This window comes from Thamnophis elegans, chromosome 2 (assembly GCF_009769535.1).
Source record: "Thamnophis elegans isolate rThaEle1 chromosome 2, rThaEle1.pri, whole genome shotgun sequence".
Taxonomy (NCBI): Eukaryota; Metazoa; Chordata; class Lepidosauria; order Squamata; family Colubridae; genus Thamnophis; species Thamnophis elegans.
Window position 1 is genome coordinate 150,760,493 of NC_045542.1, and position 10,352 is coordinate 150,770,844.

The 10,352-nt window shown below is 43.8% G+C and overlaps 1 protein-coding gene across 1 annotated transcript in view; it reads left to right on the plus strand.

Annotated features, from left to right (window-relative positions):
• Positions 1-9,899, plus strand: part of CLIC1 (chloride intracellular channel 1) — a 51,958-nt gene extending 42,059 nt beyond the window's left edge. Inside the window, exons 2-6 of the mRNA XM_032211880.1 lie at positions 2,793-2,902; positions 5,206-5,331; positions 6,224-6,330; positions 8,061-8,242; positions 9,549-9,899. Of these exons, the coding sequence (XP_032067771.1) occupies positions 2,793-2,902; positions 5,206-5,331; positions 6,224-6,330; positions 8,061-8,242; positions 9,549-9,710 (687 nt within the window). The 3' untranslated portion in view covers positions 9,711-9,899. The remainder of the gene's footprint in view (positions 1-2,792; positions 2,903-5,205; positions 5,332-6,223; positions 6,331-8,060; positions 8,243-9,548) is intronic.
• The last annotated feature ends 453 nt before the right edge of the window (positions 9,900-10,352 follow it).

The following is a 10,352-nucleotide window of genomic DNA, read 5'->3' on the forward strand; positions in this document are numbered from 1 at the left end:
CATGGATGAGATATTTGGTCTTCTGCTCCCCTTGGCTGCACCTATTTCCATCTCCTAAATATGAGCATCTCTCCCTCCCTCCCTCTCTTTCTCTCGACCTGGCTTGGTGTTGGCCCTCATGGAAAAGCCTGGGTAGAACCTGTTCTTGTCTGTGACATGTTTGTGGTTGTGTCTATTGTCTGAGACTGTAGTTCTCTGTCTCCAGTATGAACAAAGAATAGAATTGCACACATACAAATCACATTATGCTTTGGTTTATTTTCGAGGTATCCTTCTTTTGCTCTCTTAAGTTGAACAATCACTTTAATACAGGTAGTTCTCGACTTGTGACTGTAATGGACAGTAATTACAGCCACAAGTTGTTTGCAGTCATTAAGCAGGTCACTGGACCTGTTTTTTTGACATTTTTTGCAGGAACTGTTAATATGGAGGTTGTTAAATGAATCCATTTTACTCAGTGGATATATATATTTAAATATATACCTTTCACCTGGCTTGGCTGATAAGGAGTCGAGCTCTGTAGCTCAGTGGTTAACACATCTGCCTAAGAGACAATACAGCACAGGCTCGATTCCCAGTAAGGGTATGGCTAGCTGATGAGAGCTAAATAGCTTGAAATAAATCTATACTAGTCTCCCTTTATTTATTTATCAGCAGAAATATAACAAATGTAACAAAAAGGCAACAGTAAAAAATATTGGGTTTCTGTCTGGATGGTCTCTTGTGACGAGCCGAAGGACAGAGAATGGAAGTAGTGATCTTCCTCCCATATTTGGGCATACCAGGGGTTGTGACTTTATATGTATATGTGTGTGTGTGTGTGTGTGTGTGTGTGTGTGTGTGTGTGTTGCTAAAGATGAGCTAATTGTGATTGTGATGCCATAAAGATTCATTGGTTGCCATGTCTCCCTCCCTCCCTCCCTCTCTCTGTTTCTTTTTCACGCTCTCTGTATCTTCAAAATCAGATCATAAATAACTTTTTCCCGGGTGTGTATGTGTCCTGTAACTTTGAACAGTTGCTAAGTCCAACACACTTTCCTCCTTTTATGTTCTCTACAACAGAAACTCTGTGAGGTGAATTTGGTTAAGAAAGATTCACCCAGATGGCTTTCATGGCTAAAGAGGGACTAGAACTCACAGTCTCTTGGTTTCTAGCCTGGTGCCTTAACCGCTAGACCAAACTGGTGCTTTATAGTATATGCAGAGAACAAGAAAACTTGTTTTGTCCAAGGAATTTATAGTATATTTGGAAATGGAGAGGGGCCCCTCCCCACTGTCTCTCCAGTTGCGCCTCCAATTTGAATTCCAGTTGAAGACGTTTTGCTTCTCATCCAAGAAGCTTCTTCAGTTCAGGGTAGAACTGAAGAAGCTTTTTGGATGAGAAACGAAACGTCTTTAAGAAGAAACAAAGGAAGTCCAGTTGCCTTGTGAAAAAGGACCTTTGGGGTTGGGTAGTGCCATGTTATGGCTTTGAGCCAAGGCAGATGTTATTTCTATTCTTCTCGGGTTTTGGGGAGGAATTTTGCAGAGTCTTAAATCAGAAAATTATATTAACATCGGGCTTAAACTCATTTAACTCATTTGGGTGAATCTCCTGCCTCTGAAAGATGGGAGACTTTGCTGCTGTTTTTCTGCACTTGAGGTCAGAAACCTCAGTGGGCTGGAGGGGAGGAAAAAAGGTGAAGGGGCATCAGCCTTGCTTGATAAACCAGATAGGAGCAGATGAGCTAATTCCACTTTATTGTAGAACTACATTGACAAAATCTTGATACTCTGAACGTATATAATTCCCTCATCTCCCTTATAGTCTGAGACACTGGGGAAGGGTAGTGTCTCTTCTCATCCTCTTGCCACACATCCATGATCCACTTATGGCTTAGGCCAGGGATCTGCAACCTTAAACACTCAAAGAGCCATTTGGACCTGTTTCCCACAGAAAAGAAAACACCCGGAGCCACAAAAGCTGGCTGGGCGTGGCCAACTCAACATCACTTCCACCCAGTCACACCTACCCAGGTTCTGTGGCCCTGGGCCTGTCTCTTATCTGATTGATCTCTTGGTAGACTCACTTCCCCAAATCTTTCCCACATGCCTTTATATAAATTAGGCCTGCGCAAGTATAGATTACCCACCCCTGATGAAACGGAAAGGGGGATCTTAGGAGGAGCAATTTGGATCTAATGAAAAAGCCGGTGACAAGCAGCCAAGATTTTGTTTTAGCGTAGAAGGAAAAAAAAATGATGGTGGAATTAAGTAGAAATAGAAGGTATTTTGGAAGAAGCAAGAAGGAGTGGGATAAAAGTAAAAGAAAGTATGTAAGAAAAGGGAGAGGGAGAGCAGGAAGGAAGGAAGAAGGAAGGAAGGGGGGAAAAAAAGAAAGAGGGAGGGAGGGAGAGAGAGAAAGGAAAGAAAAAAGAATAAAGGAAGAAAGAAAGAAGGAAGGAAAGAAAAAATAAAGGAAGGAAGGAAGAAGGACGGAAGGAAGGACGGAAAGAAAGAAAGAAAAGTAAACTTTGGCTGTTCCTGATATAAAGCAATTATCTGAGGATTGTCAGCCTATTTCTGTGAAATGGCAGCACCTAGTGGTGTTGACAGGGATTGCTGACTTTTCCCACCCATCCTATCTGTTTGAGGAAGGGAGGCCCTGCCATTCTCCTACCCAGATAAACGAAGCTCTTGTTACGCTATTTACTGCCAATTCCAGGCCAATGCAAACTATAGACCCGGTGTGATTTCTGCTGAACTGTGAGTTACTGTATCTAAGCCTCACTTTTTGGATTGTGCTCTTGCAGGCTGGCAGCGATGGAGCCAAAATTGGGAATTGCCCCTTCTCCCAACGACTCTTTATGGTTCTCTGGCTCAAGGGAGTGACCTTCAATGTCACCACGGTGGACACCAAAAGGTAAGTGAGACACCACTAATCCTGTCCTATTCTCCCTGATGCTATTGATCAGTGGAGACTAAAAGATACTGAGAGACCGCCTCCTGCCAATAATCTCCCTGCGTCCCATCAGATCGCATAGAGCGGGCCTCCTCCGTATTCCATCCGCCAGTCAGTGCCGACTGGCGACCACCCGGAGGAGAGCCTTCTCAGTTGCTGCTCCGACGCTATGGAACAATCTCCCCGTGGAGATTCGTACCCTGACCACAGTCCAGGCCTTCCGTACAGCCCTCAAGATCTGGCTAGCCCGTCAGGCCTGGGGATAAACTCTTCTGCCCCTCCCGAATGCTGAGTGAATGTTGTGTTTTAGTACTTTTTAGTTATTTCACATTTTTTTTTCTGTATTTTGTCTTTCACTCCCCTTCCCTTACTATTGTAAGCCGCCCTGAGTCCCCTCAGGGAAAAGGGCGGCCTATAAATGCTAAATAAAATCTAAAAAAAAAAAATCTAAAGATACGAAGAACGGTTGCAGGAACTGGGCATGGCTAGTCTAGCGAAGAGAAGGACCAGAGGAGACATAACAGCAGTGCTCTAATATTTGAGGGGCTGCCACAGAGAGGAGGGGGGATCAAGCTATTTTCCAAAGCACCTGAAGGCCAGACAAGGAATAATGGATGGAAACTGATCAAGGAAAGGATTAAGGAGAAATTTCCTAGCAGTGAGAACAATTAACCAGTGGAACAGTTTTACTTTCAGAACTTGTGGCTGCTTCATCACTGGAAGTTTTCAAGAAGAGACTGGACAGCCACTTGTCAGAAATGGTGTAGGCAGGGTGTCCTGCTTGAGCAAGGGGTTGGATTAGATCAGTGGTCTCCAACCTTGGCAACTTTAAGACCTGTGGACTTCAACTTCCAGAATTGAAGCTTTGCTGGCTGAGGAACTCTGAGAGTTGAAGTCCACAAGTCTTAAAGTTGCCAAGGTTGGAGACCACTGGACTAGATGATCTACAAGGTCCCTTCCAACAGAGTGGATTTGATTCAAATCAAGTTGATTTAAATCATGATTTAAATCACTAGTAAAAAAGGCTTGATTTAAATCATAATTTTTAAAGAGGAACTGTCATCTCTGTCCCGCAGCAGTTTCTCCTCTGACCCGCTGTTGACTTACTGACAGTCCCAATATTGCAAAATATACAGCTGCATAGCTAAGCACCATTTCATGCTGAATAAACTAAATTATTAATGTATCTTAAATAAAAAACTATCTTTAGATAGATTTTGTTTTACTCCAAAAGGATTTTATTGAAATAAATTTGATAAAAATAAAAAAAAATCAGACTGTAATAAAAAAATCCGATTTAAATTTTTAAAAATCTGATTTCATAGATTTTTTTTTAAACATTTATCTACCCAGCTGCCAACTCTGCTAATCTAATCTAATCTAATCTATTCTAATCTAATCTAATCTCTCAACATTCCCAGCTAGATCCCATTCAGTTCTGGGAACTGAAATCCCAAACATATGGAAAGAAATTGGTTGGGAGGTCTGGTCAAACTCATGAACGTATCCAATTTATGTTACAGGTTTAGTGGTCTTTTGAAATTACAATATCCCTGGGGAAAAAGTGACTGATGACCTAGTATTGACACTTAAGCAACCATTGCTAATGTGAATTCACAACCAGCAACGTCCCGGCAAACAGTCTTTCAAGGGTGAATTGACCACCACAGACCTTATCAGCCTTGGAGAGCTGCCAGGCCAATATCTTCCAAACGCAATGCTGTACAAAACAATACTTGGCAAGGAGTCTCTGAGAGTCAAGAACAAACCTTCACACTAATTAATCAAACGAATTGTCTCCTTCAAACTCCTCTCCCCTTTCGCTCCTCTTTATTCCCTATGGGAGGGGCCATTCACCGTCCACCCATGCCTTTACTCCCGAATCAGTCCTTGTTCCTTAACTGTTCCCTTCTAGCCGCTCTGCACATACACACATCGGGAACAGGCTCCAGCTGTTCTTCTGCCCCACTGATCTCCGACTCCAAAGGAAGCTGATAAGTGTCGGATGGCCCTGGCTCCATCTCTGCCTCTGACGCAGAGCTTCTCATCCAAGAAGCTTCATCCATTCTGATGGCAGACGGGGGTGGGGGGAATGGAAGGTATAGGTTCCGACAGGATAGAAGTGTGTGTGTGTGTTGAAGGATTGTATTTCTTTGCAGTCATTTGGTCGTTAGCCCTCTCTCTGTTGAGAGCTGTTGAGGCCACTTGGGGCTTCATCTGTATCTATTTTTCATTCCTGGCTTATGTTTCTCTCTTTTTTGTAGGAGAACCGAGGCTGTGCAGAAGCTCTGTCCTGGAGGCCAGCTCCCATTCCTGATGTACGGGACCGAGGTCCATACGGACACTAACAAGGTTGAAGAATTCCTGGAAGAAGTTCTGTGCCCTCCTAAGTATGAACTAAGCAAAGTGTTCTGACCTAGGTTTCCCAAGAGCAGGAAGCAAACCCCTTGTCCCAACAAAAAAACCCTTTTATTAATTTACTGTGAATTCTGCTCATTCATATCCAGCAAAGTCTTTCAAGGGAGGATTTACAGTCACAGACCTTATCTGGCTTGGAGAGCTGACAGGTCAATATCTGCAAAACAAGGAATGTCGGAGAGTCACGAACCAATTAAGCGAACTAATTGTCTCCTGCAAACTCCACTCCCCTTTCGCTCCTCTTTTATTTCCTCTGGGAGGGGCCATTCATCATCCACCTGTGGCCTTACTCCCAAGTCAACCCCTGTTCTTTAACTGTTCCCTTTTTCTGGCAACTATGCACACACTGGGAACAGGCTCCAGTTGTTCCTCTGCCTCACTGACGTCTGACTCTGAAGGCAGCTGGTAGCTAGCATATGGCCCTGGTCCCCTCTCTGCCTCTGACACAGAGCCCTCATCAGAGCCTTCCCCAGACTGGTTGGTTGGTTTATGGTTGGTTTATTAAACTTGTATGCCGCCCTATTCCCTGGGGGGACTCAGGGCGGTTAACAAACTCATAGGGGAGGGGTAATACAAAAAACAAACAAGACAGAACAAAACAAAACTCCAGGACTGGCCCATGTTCCTCCCCAACCTCCTCACTGTCCGAATCTGCTGCCAGCTCTGCTGGCAGGCCACAACACAAAGGGTGAACTTTGAACCAAACCTGGCAGCAGCCATTTTTCTGTTCCTCAGTTGCCACACTGAGGAGGAAGGGGGAAGGAGCCATCAAGCTGATTGGCAAAGTGGATTTGGGGAAAGAATTTCACATTATTACTATCAAATTCCATGGATTTTTTTTTTTTTTTTGTGCTTCTTCCTTAGGTATCCAAAGCTGGCTGCTAATAACCCTGAATCTAACACAGCTGGCCTTGATGTCTTTGCCAAATTCTCTGCCTACATCAAGAACTCAAACCCATCTCACAATGCCAGTGAGTATCTTGGACCACAAGTCCCGATTGCTGTTCTTACGTGATGGCTTAACTCTTGGGAATTCCTTTTCCTTGCTTCTTGGTTGAATTGTGTCCCTCAACCTTGCTTTTTTCACTTTCTTCTTTCTCTTTTGGCTTCTCTTCTTCAATCCAAAATTCTTCGGCTCATTTCTCACAAAGTGTCACTTTTACAATATATGGATAACCAACAGGAGAAAGTAAGTACGTTTGTGGGAAACCTTAACATTCGTAAAAGAGTCTGGTGGCTGTATGAAGGTTAAGGAAATGCTCTCAATTGGGGAAAAGAAAATAAGGCCAATAAGGAAATGCCTATTTAAAAAAAAGGGAGGGGGAAAAGGAGTGAACAGAGGGCAGAATGGAATAGATCGGCGTGAAAATGGGCGTGGCCGGCCAGCTGAATTCTAAGAAAATAGCAGTCAACGCTACAATATTTGGTAATAGCTCCCAAGTGGAGCTTCTCATTTTTTATTTATTTTTATTTATATGAATTTATAAGCCACCCAGTAGCTCCCAAATAGAACTTCTCATTGGGTGTATGCTTATTTATTTGTATTGATATGAAATTATAAGCCACCCAAGTCCAATGGATTCTCAGCATTTCTAACTTTCAACTCCATTCTCATCGTAACGTAACGTTCTTTGTGCTTGACTTGCAAAAGTTGTGCTTCGACCTGCAAAATCACCTGTCAATTACTTCATTTCTTGTTGTCTTTAATCTTTACTAGCTAAATCTTTTCCTCCGACATTATTATTATTATTTTTACGTGCATACAGTTCAGAGGCTACCCGACTCCAAATGATTCTGGGCAGCTTCCATTAAAAAAAAATAAGAACAATTTTAAAAACGAAACAAAAAAATCATTGTTTTCCATTATTTAGTTGTCCCTCATTTCCCACTGGTTGCTATGATGCCCCATTTTGAGTTCACCCCAAAATCCTAGAAGTGGAATCCTGTTCCTGCCCTCTCACTAATGTTCTTCTTTTTTTCTAGTTCCATATCTTGAATCTCACTGGCCCTATTTGCTTTCTTCTTGGATACTGTCAAGCTTGCAAAGTAATCCAGACCAGAAGTAGATCCAGGATTACTAGCTCCATCTTTATTGTAAGGTTACATTAACAGAATCTTTCGAGTCTGAAAGTACCCCTCCTTTCCCTCTCCTTTCTTCCTTCTTTTTACGACCTTGTAGTCCCTTAATTCGGGGTAGAGTCAGGGCAACTGGATGGAGCTGAGCATTTACTGGCTGGATGCCCTTCCTGATACCTAGATGGTGTTCACAGCAGATATTTTTTTCTTTGCGCTGTAGGAGAAAAACACCTGCTGTTACCTAGGGATTGAACTCTCAACCTTCTGAGTGGGAGGCGAGTGTCTTCATCACTAGGCCACGATGCCACTCAATCTCTTCCCTCACTTTCACTTATGTTCCCCCAAAATTAGGGAGGGTCCCTTCTGAGTTGCTTTTGCCACCCCTCCTGCTTTGAACTCAAATTTTGTTTGTCGGGCTATTATCTAGGCTGCGACTCTACCTTCTCTCTTCTATTACTGTTGGCTTCCTCTCTGTATCTCCTTTGTTCGCCTTGTTCTAAACCTCCTGAGCTTTTTCCCAATTTGGCGACCGATTGAATCCTTCCAGCTGCGTTGACGTCTCCTTTGGATTTTTCACTGGTGCCTCTTATCCCTCTTCCTTCCTGCCCCACTCTTCAATTCCTAGACCTTGAGAAGGGTTTGCTGAAAGCCCTGAAAGTGCTGGACAATTATTTGATGACACCTCAACCCGAAGAGGTGGACGAGAACAGCGCAGAGGACGAAGGCCAGTCCAACCGCAAATTCCTTGACGGAAATGAACTTACGTTGGCTGACTGCAACCTGCTGCCCAAACTCCATATTGTCAAGGTGAGAAACTTTTCAGAGACAGGCTGCCTGTAAATTATGGATGGGGAAAAGGAGCTGAGGGGGTGATTTACTCCACGCCCTATCTGAAAGCTTCCCAGAAGCAAACAGTTTTGAGGGGAAAATGCTGGAAGAATGAAATTTTTGGTCGCCTGGTTTTATAGAGGTAGTCCTCGACCTACAACAGTTCACATAGTGACCATTCAAAGTTACAACGGCAGTGAAAAAAGTGACTTGCGGCCATTTTTCACATCTACGACAGTCCCCATGGTCATGTGATTTACATTTGGATGTTTGACAACTGACTCACATTTATGACGGTTGCAGTGCCTCAGGACGATGTGATCAAGAGGTGGCCTTCAAAGATTTTAGCAAGGGATTCTGTGCCAGGTTGCTAGGTGCGTGTGGCCATGGTGGGTATGCCCTAGTCGGCCTCCTGCACCATGGGTTTCCTCGAGCCTCCGGGAGGGCGAAAACAGCCTCCCCAGGCTCCGGAGACCTTCTGGCGTCTGGAAATGGATTTCTGGCCTTCCTGAACTTCCGGTAGGCCCATTTTTTGTCCTCTCCAAACGTTCCTCAATGCTTCTGATGGTAAAACAGAGGCCAGGGGCACTCTACGTGAGCAGCGGCAAGTAGTGGCAGAAGAAGTGGGCCAGGAGCAGCCACACAAGCGCCTGCTGGGTGGGACTGTAGAGGCCGCCAGTGTGAAGTGAGCCAGTGCAAGACATCTCCCAAAAATAAGACCTATTAAGGCCTGTTTTGGAGTTAATAAAAATGACCAGGTCTTATTTTCTGCTGCATGATCAAATCAGAAATGGTGTGAACTAAATTGGATGCTTCAATCAGTGAACTGAATGGGTCCTCTTTAAATCAAATGATCACATGACATTCCAGCACATGAGAGCACATGAGGGAATGAAGAGACCATGATACTGAAAAAGAACATTGCTAAGTAGATTTTCGGCTATAACCCAACAAATGACAGGATTGTATCTATCAGAATTAGAGGATAGCAATAGCAATAACACTTATATACCGCTTCACGGTTCTTTTCAGCCCTTTCTAAGCCGTTTACAGAGTCAGCATGTTTCCCCCAACAATCCAGGTCCTTATTTAACTGACCTCGGGAAGTTGGAAAGCTGGGTCAGTCCCATCGGAATCGAACTCCAGGCTGTGGGCAGAGTTTGCCTACAATACTGCATTCCAGCCAATGCACCACCTTCCTCACAGAATTCTTCCCTAAAGAATGTACCGATTGATCAGCAGGTTGAAACTGCAAAATAATTTATGGTTTTACACCTCCCAACAGGTGGTTTGCAAGAAGTACCGTGATTTTACCATTCCTGAGGAATTCCGCGGCATCCATCGCTATCTCAAGAATGCCTACGCTCGCGAGGAGTTTTCCAGCACCTGCCCAGACGATGAAGAAATTGAACTAGCTTATGAGCTGGTTGCCAAAGCTTTGAAGTAGTAAACTTCTAAAATGTGGAGAAAGGGACACAGGGCTTCGCTGGCAGGGATTCGTGGTTTGGGGCACCTCCGAGGGTATTTTAATGTTTGTATTTGTGTCTGGCCACCGGAGGGTGGCGGGGGGTGGGGGGGAATGTCTTTTTGAGGGACAAAATGATTCAAATTTAAATATGAGCAAATATGAAATAAAGAAAATACATGTTTTTAAAAATAGGAAGTTTCTTGTTGTACTTGTTCGCTGCCCAAGGGAGGGGCAAATAATTACAATGTGTTGCATGATACAATGGTGGCTATAGGAATATTGGGTTACTTCGGTAGTTATGAATAATTCTGCAAACCAGATGGAGCAAGCTATGTATGAAACCTGACTTAGGTTATTCAACATTTCATGCTGGTTGCTCAGAAAAATGGGCAATGTTGCTTTGACAGTTCAGAGGTGAAGCAAGGTTGGGCCTGTTGAGTATGCAGAATAACAGAGATAGAAAGGACCTTGGAGGTCTTCTAGTCCAACCCACTGCTTAGGCAGGAAACCCTACACCACTTCAGACAAATGGTTATCCAACCTCTTCTTAAAAACTTCCAGTGTTTACAACTTCTGGAGGCAAGTTGTTCCACTGATTAATTGTTCTGTCAGGAAATTTCT